General features: G+C 39.5%; 1 protein-coding gene across 2 annotated transcripts in view; it reads left to right on the top strand.

The window, feature by feature from the left end:
* LOC126074019 (zinc finger protein 699-like) overlaps positions 1-17,778 on the top strand; it is a 33,860-nt gene extending 16,082 nt beyond the window's left edge. Inside the window, exons 3-6 of one of the 2 annotated variants that reach the window (XM_049881364.1) lie at positions 5,826-5,901; positions 8,861-8,987; positions 13,329-13,479; positions 14,402-17,778. In XM_049881364.1, the coding sequence (XP_049737321.1) occupies positions 5,887-5,901; positions 8,861-8,987; positions 13,329-13,479; positions 14,402-15,566 (1,458 nt within the window). In that variant the 5' untranslated portion in view covers positions 5,826-5,886 and the 3' untranslated portion in view covers positions 15,567-17,778. The remainder of the gene's footprint in view (positions 1-5,825; positions 5,902-8,860; positions 8,988-13,328; positions 13,480-14,401) is intronic. The other variant, XM_049881365.1, reaches the window with a different exon arrangement.
* The last annotated feature ends 3,637 nt before the right edge of the window (positions 17,779-21,415 follow it).

Here is a 21,415-nt window from a genome sequence, read left to right on the forward strand (position 1 = left end):
GCTTCCAGAGTCACAGCAACACACAAGCCACCACAGCACGACAGGCTGACAGATGAGTAGTGGATGGTCTCTGTATATTTATTTTATATATGTGAAATCATACAGTATTTTTCCTTTTCTGAGTGACTTAGTCAGCGTTATGTTTTCAAGGTTCATCCACGCTGCAGCTTATATGAAGACTTCATTTCTGTTTGTGACTGAGTAATATTACTAAAGCATTTAGGTTTTTTTCTACCTTTTTGGGTATTATGAATCGTTGCAATGAACATTGGTGTACAGGTTTCTGCTTGCATTCTTACTTTCAATACTTTTGAATATAACCTAGGATTGGAATGTTAGTTCTGTGTTTAGCTTTTTGAGGAACTGGCAAATTGTTTTCCACAGTGGCTGTACTGTTTTGCATTCCCATCAAATATAAAACCAAAACCCAGTGCCGTCGAGTCAATTACGAATCATGGAAACCGTATAGGACAGAGTAGAACTGCTCCATAGAGTTTCCAAGGAGCGCCTGGTGGATTTGAACTGCCGACCTTTTGGTTAGCAGCCATAGCACTTAACCATTACGCCACCAGGGTTTCTAGCAAATATAAGTATTCCAATTTCTCCACATTCTTGCCAAAACTTTTTGTTAGTTTTTTTTTTTTTTTTTTTTCCCGCTTTTGAAGTATAATTTTTCTGGATGTAGAATTTTAGGTTGATTCCCCCCCGCGACATTAATTATTTTACTCCATTCTCTTCTTGCTTGCATGGTTTCTTAAGAAAATTCTGGTGGCATCCTTAACTGCGCTCTTCTATAGAAGCCCCTTCTGGCTTCTTTTAGTATTTTTTCTTTGATATTCTTTAATTAAATAAGCCTCGATGTAGTTTTTTGGTATTCATTGTTTTGGTGTTCTCTGAACTTACTAGATCTGTGGTTTGGTGTCTTTCATTAATTTATGTAAAATCCTCAGACATTATTGTCTCAAATATTTCTTTAGTTTCCCTTTTTTTTTTTTTTTTTTCTTGTATTCCAAGTAATTGTACCACAGTTCTTGGATATTTCATTCCAGTTTTTCATTCTGTTTTCTTTTTGCGTTTCAGTTTTGAAAGTTTCCATATCTTCAAGTTCACTGATTCTTTCCTTGCTTCGTACAGCCCTTTGTTGAACTTATGTGGTGTTATTATTTGGTGTAGCTTTTCTAGCCATTGTCTTGTAACTCCCACCCAGGTCATTGGGTGAGACTGTGTGATAGGGTGATTGTGGCTCACCACGGGGAGTGGTCAGTTTTGCCTTAAAAGAGAGCCAATTCCAGAGCAGTGAGGAGGATCCTACTATCACCAAGGAAGAACAACCAGGAGTGGAGAGTGCATCCTTTGGACCTGGGATCACTGTGTTGAGAAGCTCCTGGTAGCAGAAGACCAAGAGAGAGAGCAAGTTGTAACCCTGAAGATGGTGAGAAGCAGTGGCAGGACAGACCCAGCAGCAGGAGATGGTGTGGCAGCCTTCCCAGTCCCAGGAGAGAGAAAGCTGAGTGCCTTTTGGCAGAGGCCTAGGGCCAGGGAGAGGCGCACCTGCGAGCATGGCTGGGAAAAGGCTATCCTGATAGAAGAACTCTATCTTGAGTGTTCCTGAGCCTGAATTATAACTGTTACTTCCGTAGTAAACCCCATAATACTAAGTATGGTCTGTGAGTTTTGTGTGGCCATTGCAATGAATTATTGAACCCAGCAGAGAGTGCTATGTGAGGGATGGTTGGTGTCAGAATTGGTAAAGATGGTGGAGAGAGGAGGCTTCTGGCTTCCCCCACATGGGAGTCAGGCTTGTGATGTTGATCTTGGTTCATCTTCCTGGTGAAGTTAGAGGAGGTCAGACATCACCTCCATGCTGTTTTTACAACCTGTTAAAGGCATTCTTCATTTTTGTTACAGTGTTTTTGATTTATAACATTTCATTTGGATTCTTTGTTATAGTTTCCATCTTTCTACTGGTAGCCCCCACTTAGGAATAGGGGTCTGTTCCAATGAATCAGTTGTACATTGGTTCTGACGTAAGTCGAATACCTCTTTTTTCCCCCATTATTATTGCCTGTTATTATCAGTACTTTATAAATCTGATCTTTGAACATGTCCATGTGATCATCAGAAAATAACATCAGCAAATTATATGCTGCAACACTGTATGTAGTACATAACGATGTGTCAAAAGAAAAAGTCATTAAGTGCAATTTCTCATAACTCAAACTCTTCGTAACCTGGGAACTAACTGCACTTACATTATCCATCTGTTGAGTGTTGCATTGAATTTCTGGTGTGATAACTCCAGAATCTCTACCACTGGTCCTGATGCTTGCTCTGTGTTTTCAAGCTGTGTTTTTGTTTTTAGTATGCCTTGTAGTTTTTTTGTGGAAAACTGTAGATGGTGTACTAAGTAAAAGGAACTGAGGTAAATAAATAGGCATTTGGTATGAGGTTTTATCATTATCTGGCTAGACATTAGCCTGTGTTTACTGTTTGCTGTAGTTGACAAAGGCCAAAATGTTCTCTGATCTTGCGTTTTTCTTCCGTGTTATGTTTGGCTTTCCTCGAGACTTTTTAAATCAGGCCTGAGACTTGGAGTTGTTTTGGTTGCAATCCCCTGTTATTGATGATTTGGAAAGGTGTTGGGGAGGAAAAGCATGTTATAGTTCATTGATAAGGTCTCAGTGTTTTAGTGAGCCTGTGTCCGGGGCAGAGACCTCACACGTGTGTCCCTGCTTCTCCCCTCCCTCACGTTGGTGATACGGGAAACCCACATCATGCTGGAGTTAGGTATTTCATCATTCCAGATTAGTTAGATTCTGGTAAAATAGGCAGAATGCTTTGGGTGAGTTTCAAAATGTCTACTTTTTATCTTCCCCTTATTGGAAACCTGGGGATTTTTCTGTGATCTTTGCACTGAGGACCTGGAGGGTTCCAGGAGTTAAAACTCATAAAACTAAGTATGGCCTCCTAAGATTGCGTTCCCCTGGCTTTTTTAACCTTCAAGTTTGTCTGCAACAAACTTCTAGCAATTCATCCATTACAATGTAAGTTTTCCTATTTCAGTGCCGATCCTAGGAGTGGTTTCTGCTCCTGGGCTTCAGCTCTGGTATGAGTCTCTGTATCTGTCTATGTGTCCCTTCAGTTTTGGAGGCACCAGTTTGCCCTGTGACCTCAAATGTCTCAGTTAAATATGTTCAGCTTTCTCCTTTTTGTGAGGACAGGAGTGATGATTTCCAAGCTCCTTAAATATCAGACCAGAAACTGAAAGTCTTTGTTTGTGTTTTTTAAATTTACTGTAGTCTTCATGGAAACTCTGGTGGCATAGTGGTTAAGAGTTATGGCTGCCAACCAAAAGGTTGGGTGAATCCATCAGGCGCTCCTTGGAAATCCTGTGGGGCAGTTGTACTCTGTCCTGTAGGGCTGCAATGAGTCAGAATTGACTTGACGGCAATGGGTTTGGTTTGGTAGTCTTTATTTTCCTATTACTTTCTTTATACTATTATTTATGCTGCATTATGTTTCTGGTGTCCTAAATTTATATGTTGAACCTACTGCTAATGACTCTTTCCTCTCTGGCAATAAGCAATGTATCTTCCCTTTCCTGGGCATGAGGGTCAGTGGAGCTCTTCAACTCCTGTGCCTATATATTGTTATTATTGTTAGGTGCCGTTGAGTTGATTCCAACTCATAGTGACCCTGTGCACAACAGAACAAAACTGCCTGGTCCTGTGCCATCCTCACAATGATTGTTATGCTTGAGCCCATTGTTGCAGCCGCTGTGTCAGTCTATCTTGTTGAGGGCCTTCCTCTTTTTCCCTGACCCTCCACTTTACCAAGCATGATGTCCTTCTCCAGGGACTGGTCCGTCCTAAAATTGTGTCCAAAGTACAAGAGACACAGTCTCACCATCCATGCTTCCAAGGAGCATTCTGGTTGTACTTCTTCCAAGACAGATTTGTTCATTCTTTTGGCAGTTCATGGTATATTCAATATTCTTCACCAGCGCCACAGTTCAAAGGCGTCAGTTCTTCTTCAGTATTCCTTCTTCATTGTCCAGCTTTTGCATGACTGTGAGGTGATTAAACACATCATGGCTTGGATCAGGTGCACCTTAGTCCTCAAGGTGACATCTTTGCTTTTCAACACTTTAAAGAGGTTTTTTGCAGTAGATTTTCCCAATGCAATGTGTCGATATCTTGACTGCTGCTTGTATGGGTGTTGATTGTGGATCCAAGGAAAACGAAATCCTTGGCAACTTCAATCTTTTCTCTATTCATCATGATGTTTGCTTATTGGTACAGTTGTGAGGATTTTTGTTTTCTTTTTGTTGAGGTATAATCCATACTGAAGGCTGTAGTATTTGATATTCATCAGTAAGTGCTTCAAGTCCTCTTCACTTTCAGCAAACAAGGTTATGTCATCTGCATAAAGCAGGTTGTTAATGCATCTTTCTCCAATCTTGATGCCCCTTTCTTCTGCATGGAATCCCTCTTCTCAGGTTATTTGTTCAGCTTACAGATTGATTAGATACGATGAAAGGATACAAACCTGCACACACCTTTTCTGACTCTAAACTATGCAGTATCCCCTTGTTCTGTTCAAATGACTGCCTCTTGATCTATGTACAGGTTCCTCATGAGCACGATTAAGTGTTCTGGAATTCCCATTCTTCACAATGGTATCCATAATTTGTTTTGATTCACAGAGTTGAATGCCTTTGCATAGTCAATAGGCACAGGTAAACATCTTTCTGGCATCCTCTGCTTTCAGCCAGGATCCACCTGACATCAGTGATGATATCCCTGGTTCCCTGTCCTCTTCTGAATCTGGCAGTTCCCTGTCGATGTACTGCTGCAGCTGCTCTTGAATAATCTTCAGCAAAATTTTACTTGCATGGAATATTAAGGATATTGTTTGATAATTTCCATTCAATTGGATCACCTTTCTTGGGAATAGGCATATCTCTTCCAGTCGGTTGGCTAGACAGCTGTCTTCCAAATTTCTTGGAATAGACGAGTGAGCACTTCCAGTGCTGCATCTGTTTGTTGAAACATTTCAATTGATATTCCTTCAGTTTCTGGAGCCATGTTTTTCACTAGTGCCTTCAGCCCAGTTTAAACTTCCTCCTTCAGTACCGTAGGTTCCTGATCATATGCTACCTCCTAAAATGGTTGAACATTGTCAACCAGTTCTTTTTGGTATAATGACTCCGTGTATTCCTTCCATATTCTTTTGATGCTTCCTGCATGATTTAATATGTTCACCATAGAATCTTTCGCTATCGTAGTTCAAGTCTTGAATTTTTCCTTCAGTTCTTTCATCTTGAGAAATGCCAAGTGCGTTCTTCCCTTTTGGTTTTCTATCTCCAGCTTTGTACATGTCATTATAATACTTTGTCTTCTTTAGCCTACCTTTGAAATCTTCTGTTCAGTTCTTTTGCTTCATCATTTCTTCCTTTTGTTTTAGCTACTTGACGTTTAAGAGCAAGTTTCAGAGTCTCTTCTGACATCCATTTTGGACTTTTCTTTCTTTCTCGTCTTTTTAATGACCTCTTGCTTTCTTCGTGGGTGATGTCCTTGATGTTATTCCACAACTTGTCCGGTCTTCGGTCGTTAGTGTTCAACGTGTCAAATCTGTTCTTGAGGTGGTTTCTAAATTCAGGTGGGATATACTCAAGGTCGTATTTTGGCTCTCCTGGACTTGTTCTAGTTTTCTTCAGTTTCAACTTGAACTTGCATATGAACAGTTGATGGTCTGTTCTGCATTCGGCCCCTGGCCTTGTTCTGACTTATGATACTGAGATTTCCCACCCTCTCTTTCCACAGATGTGCTTGATGTGATTCTTGTGTATCCTTCTGGTGAGGTCCACGTGTATACTCATGGTTTATGTTGCTGAAAAAGGTATTTGTAACGAAGAAGAAGTTGTTGGTCTTGCAAAATTCTATCAATGTGATCTCTGGTATCGTTTGTTTCACCAAGGCCATATTTTCCAAGTACCCATCCTTCTTCTTTGTTTCCAGCTTTGGCCTTCCAATCACCAGTAATTATCAATGCATCCTGGTTGCATGTTCTGTCAATTTTATTCTGCAGAAGTTGGTAAAAATCTTCAATTTCTTCATCTTTGGCCTTAGTGGTTCGTGTATAAATTTGAATAATAGTCATATTAACTGGTCTTCCTTGTAGGCTTATGGATATTATTCTATCACTGAAAGTGTTTTACTTCAGGATAGACCTTGAAATGTTCTTTTTGACAATAAAAGCATCTGATGAACATCTGAAATTTGTATGAGTGTAAAATCACCAAGTTTTTAGAATTGAATGTACAATTTGTTTTTCCTCTCTAAGCCAGGTTTCACTATCTAGTGTTTTATAAAATGATTATTTTGTTCTTCCCTGTGTAAACAAAAGATAAATAAGCTTGTGTTTACACACTGCCTATCTTCTAACTGTATTGCAGTTTGTATAGAACTTATCACCAGTTGACATTATATTTTGTTTATTTAAGATGTCTACATCCAAAGAACTTATGGTCCAAGTGCACCAGATACTCTGTTTTGTTCACTGCTGTATATGCTTTGCCCTCATGAAATGGGCTGTGTATCACCATTACCTAAATCATTTTTAATAAATGAAGGAGCCATAAGTAAGGGCCTAAAGGGAAGCAGTCTTGCCTGAGGCACAGTTCTTTGCCAGGAGAAGGAGCTCCAGGTTGTCCTAAATGAATAGTATATTTGCTTTGTCTCCTGTCCCTAGTACTCAGTAGGGCTCTAGATCATCTATACTGTTTTTGGAGAACAGCAGAACAGCAAAACTATATTCATATGAACAGAAATGTAGTTGTCAGGAATTTAGGCTTCAAAGGCAAATTGCCCTGCATTGTAACTCTGGCTCACCAACATTCCAACAGTTCCATTAGTATGTGATTAATTGATTAGCTTTCCCCAACCATGAGCTATTTGAACTTATATCTGCTTAGGAAACTCAAGAGAAATAGATGAGCTAGTGTGTGGAAAGCTTTTTGCTAAATTTTTCATATTCCTAGTTGCTCAACAAATGGAATGTTTAATCTTTAGTATATATTATGTAATGAATATTAGGGTTTTTGATGGCTGTAAAGTATACAACATGGTCTACCACAGTTGAGGAGACTTGAATTTTGGCTGTGGGTCAAAGTGTGTTGTGACATCATACCAGGAATGATTAGATATGTCCTAGGCAGCTCACTTTATCCCCTGCCCTGACAAGAGGAGTCCTTATATGCTATAGCTGCTCTGCTGTTCCATCCAATTTTACCATCAGAAGCGCAGTGTAGCAGCTTTTTCTGCCCTTGCTACATGTGAATAACAAATGATTGACTGTATCACGAAAGGCAGTTCTAGAGCTCAGAGAATGCCAGTGGCCAGGGTTTGGGTAGTCACCACTGTGTGTCTGCCAGGAACTGCAAATGTGAGGAAATTCTTGAGGGAATATCTAGAGGGCTGGTGTGTAAGTCTCTGTTTTCTAGGATTCATGGGCAATATAACATCTTAACCCTCCGCACTTCGATAAATTCAAAAAATGAATTGTTTTTGGTGTGGTAAAAATATACATAACCAAATATATGCCAATTCAACAATTTTTACATGTGTAATTCAGTGACATTGATTGTACTCATCATGTTTTACAACCATTACAAAATGGGGGTGGTAACCTGTTTTTCATGGTCAGCAAACACAAGGACATCCTATTTTTGTCCTTGCAGAAAGGACTGTTTGTCATCGTATAACATCGGAAGATGTTTTTGTGTTTCTAGATGTACTGTATTTTTACACACATAATGCACACCTTCAAAAAACGTTTCTTTGTCAACCACTACTCCCTACGCGGTATTTTTGTATGCAAGCTGTGTTTTGTTTTTGTTTTTTACAGCAACATGTAAAAAAATTTAGCATTAATGGTGCTTATGAAAATACAGGGAGGGAGAAAGTAGTTCGCAAACCAACGTAAAAAGAACATGTTATTTGAGTTAAAATACAGTATTTTTGTTGAGGGGAGTGATGACTGATAATTAGTGTACAGTAGCATCAGATCTGAAAAATACGAGATTTGTGGGGAGATCTGGATTCTCCTATATCCTGTCTCTCAAGTGAGCTCTGTTTAACTTTTCGGTACTCTTGCCTGACTCCATGGAAAGGTGAGAGAGAACGAGAGGGGAACTGGTGAGTTATTGAAAAATAAGGGAGACATGTAAAAATTCATAATTCTTGAAAACTCCTCCTGACCAGTTGGAGTTCTTCAAGAAAATACAGCCACTTCTAGGCCCTTTGTTGCCAGGTTGTTTGTGCAGCCACCTGGTCCTCCCATGACTGGTAAGGGGCAAAAGGGAAAATTACCAGTCATTGTGTGTTTATTAATTGTTACTATCTCATTCTGCTGTGACCGTGTGTTTCTTGTTTTGTATTGTATTCAGTGTTCTGATGGGTGTTATGATAAGAGATGAAATTGTTTGTATCCCAAGGAAGTGACAATCTGAATGTGGAAGTAAGACTTTGATTTATAGAGTGGTTTTCTTAATTTTTGCTGTGTGTTCTAACTGAGGGAGTAAGGGGAGTAAGATGAATTGGCCGCAGTAAACTGTGGAGAGATTATTTCAATGCATTGGAAGTCTATCTATCAGGATTCAATCTGTGAGGAAGTGAATATAAACAGCAAAGGGAGGAAACTGTTTGCTAAACCCTAGAGTAGGCCTTGATAGAACAGAGGACCTTGTGTCAAATTCCATTGAATTCTCAGTTCCTCAGGACTGTCATCCTCACCTTTCCTTTTGCGTAAATTGTAGTACATGGTATCTTGCTGATCCAGAATATGTGGGATGTTTTAGGACTCAGTGGTCATTGAGGATGTGGCTGTGGTCTTTACCCAGGAAGAGTGGGCTTTGCTGGAGCTTGCCCAAAGGAAACTCTACAGAGACGTGATGATGGAAACCTTCAGAAACTTGGCCTCAGTAGGTAAGAATGGCATCATAATTTTATTTACTCATTTAGTGAACATTTACTCATTGACCTTGCTACAGTATTTTGGCTGAGGAATGAGAATACATGGTTAAATAAGACAGACATGGTCTTTTACTCTATGGAGTCTACGTGTCCTGGCTTCCCCGTGAACATAAAGCCCCATGTATTAAACTAACTTGAAATTTCTCTTCTGGTTAAAAGCCTTGAGGCTCTTTAAGTGTTGTAAATATGAGCATTGGCTTCTGGAGTCACTGAGGGACACAGAAGATTTGTGTTCTGGGACCTTGTAAAGAGCCTTTACTTAAAAAAAACTTCTTTTTTTTTTTAAATTGGCCAGTGAAAACCTTATGAATAGCAGTGAAACCTTGTCGGATGCAGTGCCAGAAAATGAGCCCCTCAGGTTGGAAGGTACTCAGAATACAACTGGGGAAGAGCTGCATTCTCAAAGTAAAGTCAACCTTAACGATGTGTATGGGAGTCAAGCTTTCAAGACCACATTTGCTGATGTGCCATGACTCAAAATGAGAAGAACTAGCTGCAGAAACCATTAAATATTGGAACATGGAATATACAAAGTATGAATCTAGGAAAAATGGAGTAATCGAAAATGAAATGGAATGCATAAAGATTGATATCCTAGGCATTAGGGAGCTGAAATGGGCTTGTATTGGCCATTTTGAATGTGACAGTCATGTGGTCTACTGTGCTGGGAATGAGATTGAACAGGAATGGTGTAGCACATTCATCGTCAAAAAGAGCATTTCAAGATCCTGAAGTATGTGTGCTGTTGGTGATAGAATAATATCCATACACCTGCAAGGAAGAGTAGTTAATACGATTATTATTAAGATTTATTTACTAACCATTGAGGCCAATGATGAAGAACTTGAAGATTTTTACCAACTTCTGCAGTGTGAAATTGATCAAGCATACATTCAAGATGCATTGATAATTACCAGTGATTGGAATGCCAAAGTTGGAAACAAAGAAGGATTGGTAGTTGGAAAATACGGCCTTGGTGATAGAAATGATGCTAAAGATCAGATCATAGAATTTTGCAAGACCAGTGACTTATTCAATGCAAATAACTTTTTCAACAACATAAACAGCAACTATATACATGACCCTTCCCTTGCCAGATGGAATAGACAGGAATCAAGTTGACTATATCTTTGGAAAGAGACAATAAAGAAGGTTAATATCATCAATCAGAACAAGGTCAGGGGATGATTGTGGCACAGACCATCAATTGCTCATATGCAGGTTCAAGTTGAAGCTGAAGAAAATTAAAACAAGTCCACAAGAGCCAAAGTACAACCTTGAGTATATCTCAACTAAATTTGGAGACCATCTCAATAGATTTGACACATTGAAACTAATGACCAAAGACCAGACGAGTTGTGGGATGACATCAAGGACATCCTACATGAAGAAAGCAAAAGGTCATTAGAAAGACAGGAAAGAAAGAAACTCTGAAACTTGCTCTTGAATGTTGAGTAGCTAAAGCAAATGGAAGAAATAATGAAGTAAAAGAGCTGAACAGAAGATTTCAAAGGGTGGTTCAAGAAGACAAAGTATTATAATAAGGGCATGCAAAGACCTGGAGTTAGAAAACCAGAAAAGAAGAACATGCTCAGCACTTCTCAAGCTGAAAAAAACTGAAGAAAAAATTCAAGCCTCTAATTGCAATAGCGAAGGATTCTATAGGCAAAATATTGAACGACGCAGAAAGTGTCAAAAGAAGATGGAAGGAATACAGAGTCACTGTACCAGAAGGAATTCGTTGATGTTCAGCTGTTTCATGAGGCAGCGTATGATCAAGAACCGATAGTGTTGAGGGAAGAATTCCAAGCTGCACTGAAGGCATTGGCGAAAAATAAGGCTCCAGGAACTGATAGAATACCAGTCGAGATGTTTCAACAAACTGATGCAACACTGGATGTGCTCACGTGTCTATGCTAAGAAATTTGGAAGACAGCTACCTGGCAAACTAAATGGAAGAGATCCATATTTGTGCCCATTGCAAAGAAAGGTGATCCAATGGAATGCGAAAATTATCGAACAATATTATTAATATCACGTGCAAGTAAAATTTTGCTGAAGGTAGTTAAAAAATGGTTGCAGCAGCACATGGACAGGGAGCTGCCAGAAATTCAAGCTGGATTCAGAGGAGGTGGAACCAGGGATATCATTGCTGTTGGATCTTGGATGAAGGCGGAGATTACCCGAAAGATGTTTACCTGTGTTTTATTGACTGTGCAGAGGCATTGGATTGTGTGGATCGTAACAAATTATGGATAACATTGCAAAGAATGGGAATCCTAGAACATTTGATTGTGCTCATTCCCAACCTATTCATAGGCTAAGAGACAGTCGTTCAAGCAGAACAAGGGAATACTGTATGTTTTAAAATTAGGAAAGGCTTGTATCGGGTTCGTATCCTTTCCCTGTAGTTATTCAATCATATGTTGTTGTTAGGTACTATAGAGTCAGTTCTGATTCATGGTTAACCCTTTGTACAACAGAACGAAACACTGCCTGGATGTGCAGTATCACAGTTGTTGCTGTTTTTGAGCTCATAGTTGCAGCTGCTGTGTCAATCCATGTCACTGAGGGTCTTCCTCTTTTTCAGCGACCCTCTACTTTAGTAAACGTGATATCCTTCTCAAGGGATTAGTCCCTCTTGATAGTATGTTCAGTTTACATGAGATGAAGTCTAGCCATCCTTGCTTCTAAGGTGCATTCTAGGTGTACTTTTTTCAAGACAGATTTGTTTGTTCTCCTGGCAGTCACTCAGCATGCTGAACAAATAATCCAAGAAGCTGGACTATATGAAGAAGAATGCAGCATCGGGATTGGAGAAAGACTTATTAACAACCTGGGATATGCAGATGACACAACCTTGCATGCTGAAAGCGAAGAGGACTTTAAGCACTTACTGATGAAGATCAAAGACTGTGGTCTTCAGTATGGATTACTCTGCCACATGAAGAAAACAAAAATCCTCACAACTGGACTAGTAAGCAGCATCATGATAAACAAAATATTGAGGTTGTCAAGGATTTCATTTTATTTGGAATCAGCAGTCAAGAAATCAAACGAGATACTGCCTTGGGCAAATCTGCTACAAACACCTCTTTCAAGTGTTCAAAAGCAAAGATGGCACTTTGTGGACTAAGATGTGCCTTAATAAAGCCATGGCATTTTCAAATGCCTCAATGCATGTGAAAGCTGGGCAATGAATAAAGAAGACTGAAGAATTAATCCGTTTCAGTTACAGTGTTGGTGAAGAATATTGAATATACCACGGACCATCAAAAGACCAAACAAATTTGTCTAGGAAGAAGTCCAGCCAGAATGCTCCTTTAAAGAAAGAATGGTAAGACTTCGTGTCATGTACTTTGGACATATCAGGAAGAAGCAGTCTCTGGAGAAGGACATCATGCTTGGTAAAGTACAGGGTCAGCAGAAAAAAGAATACCCTTATTGAGATGGATTGACACTGGCTTCAACAGTGTACTCAAACAGAAACAATTGCATGGATGGTGCACTTCTGGGCAGTGTTTCATTCTGTTGTGCATGATGTCACTGTGAGTCAGAACCAACTAGATGGTACCTAACAAAAGCAATAAAGAGTTTACTGCTTTTATTTTGCCAGTATAAAATTTGACATCATTATTTTGCTGCAAATAAACTCACAGCAGCCATCTCCAGAGACCCTGGAGGTGAAAGTTTTGGCTCAGTGTCATGGAAATGTTCATTGCTCTTCACTGCCTTCCCTGATGATAAGCCACCCTCCAAGAGCACCATGCCAGCCACGCCCATTTGTTCCCTCAGAGAAGCAAGAGAAAGATCTGAGAAGAGTAGAGATAGGACTCATCAAGCACTACTGTGCTGGGAAGCACCAGAAAAGCAAGAATCCTTTGAAGGACCAAGGCTGAATGGGGGTAATTAGATTTGAATAAATTAACTAGAAAATGTCTTTTCTGGGTTGAAGAGACTGAAGTTCACAGACACCGCAGCTTACTCTTCTGACTTATATCAATTCTCTCACACCTTTGTTCAGGGAGAAAGACCTTCCCCCTTTTCCTCTAAATGTTACATGTACATTGTATCTAACATCTTGCTACTTTGCTCTCCTAGTTAAACCCTATTTATGTCACTGTCACTCAACTTTCATGAGAATATTCCCTATTAAACTGCTTTTGACCACTGCCAAATCATGACAGAGGCAAATGCATTGAAGCCGCCTTTTGTGCACAGCTGCTTTTATCTCATAATAATTTCTTTCCTTTTTGTTTCATATTTGAACCTCAATCGGAATCATTGGGTCAGTTTCTCAAAAATTTAATGATGGGGAAAAGTTATCCAGTAAACACATAGCAGTGCAATTCATGAAGAATGACACCTGGTCCTCCATGTTAGAAGAAATCTGCGAATTTCATGGCATTGAAGATCAGTATATAAACCAAGGGAGACGTGTGAGGTGAGTATCATTCCTATACAAGCAGTGCCTCAGAAAAGAATCTCAAGGTGTGTCCTGCGTGAGTTTTATTTCAACTCATCTGTCACTCTGGAGGGCAGGGCAGACAGAGCAATTTCCCACAGGTCAGGATATTGTCCTGGATGGAAAGTCATGCTTCAACCACAAGATACAAAAATGGAAATTACGAACTTTATTACTCAGGCCCTAGGGGTACACAGCATGCCAGTAGGCCGTGGCACACATGTGAAGGTTGTGGGTGGAGAGAGAGAACATGGACCTGGGGCACAGCCTTTATTAGGGTCCTGGGGTGGGATGAAGGGATTTTGTGTGGTTAAGTATTCACTGGTCCTTTTGAAACTTAAGAAGAGGAAGTAAGAATGAGTGGGTATGGAAACGAAGTGGTACAGCTGTGAGATGAGAAGTGGAAAACTTGAGTGTTTTCAGTAGCATGGTTATCTGGGACAACTAGCCACAACGGGGTGTGGTGCACCAACTAACATGGTGAGGGAGGGGCCCAACATGGATGCTGAGGCATCATCTAAGATGGAGGCTAGCTAACATCATTACAAGGTGTCATGACATTAAAATATGTGTGTATTTGTGTTTTTTTGTGTATGTGTCGGTGTACATATGTACATGTTTATATACATATAATTAGCTCTGAAATTGTCTTCAAATTATTTTCCCAATATGTTTACATAAATATGAGTATGTATTTGAAATATTTTTCACAGGTACTCAATTATTAGAAAGCCATTTATTTTAGAAATACTGAGAGAGTAACAGTAGCATCTCTGCTGAATGATTTGACCTAAGAAATATGAGACAACTAATGCAAAAAATGTACACATTAACTGTGTATGGCAATGGTGAAATGGTGACAAATTTTTTTTCAAACAGCATATTGCCTGTTTTTTAACAGAAGACATATGGGAGAGAGCCTCAGTGAAAGTAATGAAGGCAATCAGTGTGGAAAAGGCTTCAGCCAGATTGGAACTCTTACTGTGATCAAACGAACTCCTACTGAAGTAAATCCTGCATGCTGTGAGTGTGGAAAATCTGTCATGCATCATTCATCACTTCAGCGTCATATCAGATCTCATACTAGGCGCAGTACCTGTAAGTGTAAGGAATGCGGAGAAGCCTGCAGTTGTCCCTCTCACCTAAACACTCCTGCGAAAACTCTTAGAGCAGAGAAACCATATAAATGTAAAGTATGTGGGAAAAGCTTCATGTGTATTTCAACTCTTAAGAATCCTGTAACAACACTCACTAAAGAGAAACCCCACGAGTACAACCATTGTCGGAAAGATGTCTGTAGCTTCTCATCCTTTCAGACACATGTGAAAAGTAGTAAACGTGAAGGTAAAGAATATTGGAAATCCTGTACTCATCCATCATTAGTTGCTTTACATAAAAAATTTCATAATGGAGATAAGCCTTATGAATGTAGGGAATGTGGGAAGGCCTTTAGTTGTTCTTCATTGCTTACTACACATATAAGAAGTCACAATGGAGTGAGACCTTATGAATGTAAAGAATGTGGGAAAGCCTTAAGTTGTTCCTCAGCCCTCAGTAGACATTTAAGAACTCACAGTGGAGAGAGGCCTTATGAATGTAAGGAATGTGGGAAAGATTTTCGTCATTCCTCAGCCCTCAATAGACATATAAGATCTCACAGTGGACAGAGGCCTTATAAATGTAAGGACTGTGGGAAAGCCTTTAGTCGTTCCTCACACCTCACTACTCATACAAGAACTCACAGTGGTGAGAGGCCTTATGAATGTAAAGAATGTGGGAAGGCCTTTAGTCAACCCTCACACCTCACCACGCATATAAGAACTCATAATGGGCAGAGGCCTTATGAATGTAAGGAATGTGGGAAAGCCTTTAGTCAGTCCTCATCCCTGACTATACATATAAGAACTCACAGTGGAGAGTGGCCTTTTGAACGAAAGGAATGTGGAAAAGTCTTTAATTTTTCCTCATCCCTCACTAAACATGTAAGAGGAGTGGAGAGAGGGCTAATGAACATAAGTAATGTGGGAAAGGTTTTAGTCATTTCTAATCCTTCACCAAACATATAAGAAATCTCAGTAAATAAAGGCCTTATGAATGTAATGAATGTGGGAATACCTTTAGCTGGTTCACGTACCTCAGTATTCGTATAAGAGTTCACACTAAAGAGAAACCTTATGAATGTGAGGAATGTGAAAAAGTATTTTTCCTCTGTAAACATACTAGCTTACAATTGAGAGAGTCCTTATGAAAGTAAGGAATGTGGAAAGTCTTCAGATGTCCCTCATCCTTTGAAACACATCTGAGTACGTACATTGAATGGAAATAATATATGTTTGAGTAATGTTGGATAGCTTTCATCCCTCATTTTTTGCAAACCTGAAAGAAGATACATGGCAGAGAAACAATGTAAGTGTACAGAATATGAGGAAATTTGTTTTTCTCCTCATACTTTCCAAGAATTTGGATTCACACATGTGGAAACTAAAACAAACAAACAAGAAATCAAACCCGTTACCATCGAGTCAGTTCTGACTCATAGGACAGAGTAGCAGTGCCCCATGGGGTTTTCAAGGAGTGGCTGGTGGATTCGATCTGCCAACCTTGTGGTTAGCAGCCAGGCTCTTAACCACTTAGTCGTTCCATCCTAGAACATTAACATTAACCATCTCCCCCAAAGATGGAGAAAGTGTTTTTCCCTAATTTTTTATTTTTTTAACGTTAATCTTTGCTTATAAAATTTTTTAAACTTTATCTTTAAAATTTAAAAACAATAAATCACTTTTGGAATGTACAGTTATATGTGAGTTGACAAATGCATTTAGTGTATAATCATTAGTACAATGAGAGTACAGAGAAGTACCTCTTTTCCTCTAAAATCCTCCCTCATGTTGCCCATTTTTAGTCAAACCTTCCTTTGCCCGTGAATCCCTGGTAGCAGCTGTCTCTGTAAATACCATGCACTGTATAGCTTTTTGATTCTGCTTATGCCTCCTTTCACTTAGCATAATGTATTAGAGATTCATCAGTGATAATGATGTATCAATAGTTTGTTCCTTTTTATTACTGTGTAGTATTCTGTTGTATAGATACAACCACAGTTCATGTATTTGTTTTCACTATTTGGAGGATATTCGGGTTTCCAGTTGTTACGAATAAACCTGATATAAACATTTCTCTACAGATTTTTTGTGAACATAAAGTTTCCATTTCCCTAGGAGTGGGATTGCTGTCATATGATAGGTGTATGTTTAACTTTATAAGAAACTGCCAATCTGTCTTTTAAAGGGGTTGTGCCATTTTAAATTCCCACCAGCAATGTACATTTACAGTTGCTGAAATCTGGAGAGGCTACTTTGTGTGGTAGAATTTAGCACACTTTTGGTAGTCTCATCAGGGGAGGAGATTGAGGTGGGTGACTCGTCTGTCAGGCAGCTGTGCTTTGGCTGAGGAGGGGTGGCCTGTAGCAATCTTGATTAGACCAGAGGCCCATGTATATGGGGCTCCAGTCTATGCCACTGTTACCACTGCCAGCCTGGTGTATACCCAGGGCCCAGTCACATCTTTTGCAGAAGGAAAACAGTTTCTTCTCAGGTCCCAGCTGCAGGAAGTGGCTTCTGCTCCTTGTCACCAGAATCCCTGGGGCCCCAGCCAGCACTCTCTTCCTGATGTGGAAACTGGTAGTGAATTGCTCATCTGTGCTAGTGGGTCAGCTGGTAGCAGCCATCTTACCACTTACTGCCTCCACATCTACTTTTGAAGTTCCTCTTGGAAATTTGGGTTGTTTCTCCAGAATGAAAAAATATTTCTACTTTTCAGTAAAAAGGGACCCAAGCCTTGTCCTGTCTTTATTGACTGGCAATTATGGCATGTCCTGGTAAACACAGTATAAGTTTTCTGGCTGTAGGTGTTGATTATTGAAGCTTTATAAATTATGTTCAGGTGGAAAGATAAACTTTTTCAGGCTTATTAGGAAGCCCATATATCTAATGTAAATAAATCTATGAGTGAATATAAATGTATATTTACCACCAAGAGAAACTCCACTCAGCTGTGTTCTGAAGTCATCCTCGCCTTACTTCATCTCACTTCCAGAGCCTGAAATTCCCACAGAGCTTTAAACTATGGAAATATCAAAGAAGGAAGATGGTGCAGAATTATTTTTGTTAGTAACAGAAGTTGTTATTGAATTTGCTATTAAAAATAACTTTTGACAGATGGATTTTCTGTCAGGTATTTATCTTAAATTTCTTATCTAAAGAAAATCTGCGGCTCCAATAAAACAAGCGCTTATAACACTTGACGTAGATTCACCAATTCTTAAGATTTTTGTCCTGTTTGTCTATATATGTAAATATGATGAAACGTTCAATGGTTAATATTCACTTCACCCTTGAAACTTCGGCATAAACCTCCCAAGAATAAGGCGAATCTCCTGCCAATAACAACCAAAAAACCCCCAAATCTCCATTATCCGACACAAGAAAAAAAATTTTGAGTTGTCCAAAAGTGTCTATTATTGTTGTCAGTTGCCCTCAGTAGGCTCCAACTCATGTTGGCTTTTTCAGCAGCTAGATTCCAAACAAGATATGCACATTGCCTTTTTATTTTTAAACCACTTTAATCTGTTTGCATAGAATGTTCTCTTGCAGTTTTTAAAATATATTTTATTGACTCTTGAAGACCCCAGGTAAGTTTGTCTTGTAAAACGTTCAGCATTCTAGTAGTTCTTTTCTCATGATTTTCTTCAATTTTTTTTTCTCTCATATTTTTGGGTCTAGCATAATTCTGTTTAATAAAATATAATGCAAGCTACAGATGAACTTTAAAATATTTTAGTAGCTATATTAGAAAATTAAAAATACAAATCTGAAATTCGTTTTAATGAAAAATTTAACCCCGTATGTTGTTGTTAGGTGCCATTGAGTTGGTTCCAACTCATAGTGACCTTATGTACCCTATGTACAACAGAACAAAACTTTCCAGCCCTGCACCATCCTCAAAATTGTTGTTATGCTTAAGCCCATTGTTGCAGCCACTGTGGCAGTCTGTCTCATTGAGGGTTCTTCCTCTCTTTCGCTGATGCTCTACTTTACCAAGCATGATGTCCTTCTCCAGGAATTGATCCTTCCTGACAACATGGCCAAAGTATGTGAGACATAGTCTCACTCCAGTTATTAGTATAAAAATTGTTAATGAAATTAATGACTGACAAAAGTAATCAATATTAATTCATTTATGAAACATTTTACATTTTCTTCCTTTGTACTAGGTGTTGCAGAATCTGGAAACTCTATCCCCGTATGGACCAAAATTTCCAGTGGAAATTCTTGATTGGTATTTAGATTTCGTAAAATGTACTGTTTTGAAAAGGTACACTCACAGAGGTTACTACAAACATACTTTCCCAATAATTGATCAAGTTTATTGTTAAACTGAAATTAATTTAATTAAGAGTTTAGTTTCATAATTGCACTAGCCACATTTCATGTAATACAAGCCACAGATTAAAAAGAATTTTAGTAGCCATATTACAAAACTGAAAATGTTAGTGTGAAATTATTTTTAATACTCTATCTTATTTAACCCAATACACCCAATTATTTTCAATATAAAAACTGTTAATGAAATGAACAACTAAACTCATTATGTAAAGTTATTAATGAGACATTTTACTTTTCTTTTTACACGAAGTTTTTCAGAATCCAGAAAGGCACATCTCTATGTGGATGTGAAGTTTTCATTGGAAATTTTTTTGTTATTGTACTTTAGATGAAGGTTTACAGAACAAACTACTTTCTCATTAAACAGTATACATATTGTTTTATGACATTGGTTAACAACCCTGTGACATGTCAACACTCTGACTTCACAACCCTGGGTTCCCTATTACCAGCTCCCCTGTCCCCTCCTAGTCCTAGCCGCAAGGCTGGTGTGCCCCTTTAGTCTCATTTTGTTTTGTGGGCCTGTCCAGTCTTTTGCTGAAGGGTGAACCTCAGGAGTAACTTCATTACTGAGCTGAAAGCGTGTCCGGGGGCCATACGCTCAGGGTTTCTCCAGTCTCTGTCAGGCCAGCAAGTCTGGTCTTTTTTAAGTTAGAATTTTGTTCTGCATTTTTTTCCAGCTCTCTCCGGGCCCCTCTATTGTGATCTGTCAGAGCAGTCAGTGGTGGTAGCCAGGCACCATCTAGTTGTACTGGACTCAGCCTGGGGCAGGCCGTGGTAGGTGTGGTCCATTAGTCCTTTGGACTAATCTTTCCCTTGAACCTTTAGTTTTCTTCATTCTTCCTTGCTCCTGAAGGGGTGAGTCCAGTGGAGTACACTAGATGGCCGCTCATAGCCTTTTAAGACCCCAGATGCGACTCACCAAAGTAGGATGTACAACATTTTCTTTATAAACTGTTATTCAGATTGAGCTAGATGTTCCCCGAAACCATGGTCCCCACAGTCCTCAGCCCAGCAATTCGGTCTCTCGGAGTTTGGATGTGTCTATGGAGCTTCGATGACCTTGCCTTGTACAAGTTTCTAAATCATATGGTATTTCTATTTTTAGCTTTCTAAAGAAACGGCATATCGTTTTCCAAAATGGTTGTTTCATTTCGCATTCCCACCAGCACTGCATAAGAATCCTGATCTCCACGCAGCCTCTCCAACATTTGTTTTCTTTTTTTTTGATTCTTGCCAGAAATGCTGGGGTGAGATGGTATCTCATTGTGGTTTTGATTTTTTAGTGACCGCATATCCCTATGTGTCTGTTGGCAGCTTGAATGTATTCTTTGGTGAAGTGTCTGTTCATTTCCTTTGCCCAATTTTTAATTTTATGTTTATTGTGCTTTAAATGAAAGTTTACAAATCAAGTCAGTCTCTCATACAAAAATTTATATACACCTTGCTATGTACTCCTAGTTGTTCTCCCCCTAATGAGACAGCACACTCCTCTCCAACCAGTATTCCCCGTGTCCATTCATCCAGCTTCTGTCCACCTCTGTCTTCTCATCTCCCTTCTAGACAGGAGCCGCTCACACATAGGCTCATGTGTATGCTTGAGCCAGGAAGCTCACTCCTCACCAGTATCATTTTCTGTCTTTTTTTAAAAAATTTTTTTATTGTGCTTTGCAAACCCTGGTGGTGTAGTGGTTAAGTGCTATGGCTGCTAACCAAAGGGTCGGCAGTTTGAATCCACCAGGCGCTCCTTGGAAACTCTATGGGGCAGTTCTACTCTGTCCTGTAGGGTTGCTATGAGTCATAATCAACTTGATGGCACTGGGTTTGGTTTGGTTTATTGTGCTTTAAGTGAAAGTTTACAAATCAAGTCGGAGTGTCATACAAAAATTTATAAACACCTTGCTATATATTCCTAATTGATCTCCCCCTAATGAGACAGCACACTCTATCCCTCCACTCTCTTTTCGTGTCCATTCGGCCGCCTTATGACCCCCTCTACCCTCTCATCCCTGCTTGAGACAGGAGATGCCAACATAGTCTCATGTGTCTGCTTGAACCAAGAAGTTCATTCTTCACCAGTATCATTTTCTATTCCATAGTCCAGTCCAGTCCCTGTCTGAAGAGTTGACTTTGGGAATGGTTCCTGTCTTGGGCTAACAGAAAGTCTGGGGACCATGACCTCCGGGGTCTTTCTAGTATCAGTGAGACCATTAAGTCTGGTCTTTTTATGAGAATTTTGGGTCTGCATCCCACTGCTCTCTTGCTCCCTCAGGGATTCTCTGTTTTGTTCCCTGTCAAGGCAGTCATCGGTTATAGCCGGGCACCATCTAGTTCTTCTGATCTCAGGCTAATGTAGTCTCTGGTTTATGTGGTCCTTTCTGTCTCTTGGGCTCATAATTACCTTGTGTCTTTGGTGTTCTTCATTCTCCTTTGCTCCAGGTGGGTTGAGACCAATTCATGCATCTTAGATGGAC

The sequence above is a fragment of the Elephas maximus genome, chromosome 3 (assembly GCF_024166365.1).
Source record: "Elephas maximus indicus isolate mEleMax1 chromosome 3, mEleMax1 primary haplotype, whole genome shotgun sequence".
Lineage (NCBI taxonomy): Eukaryota > Metazoa > Chordata > Mammalia > Proboscidea > Elephantidae > Elephas > Elephas maximus.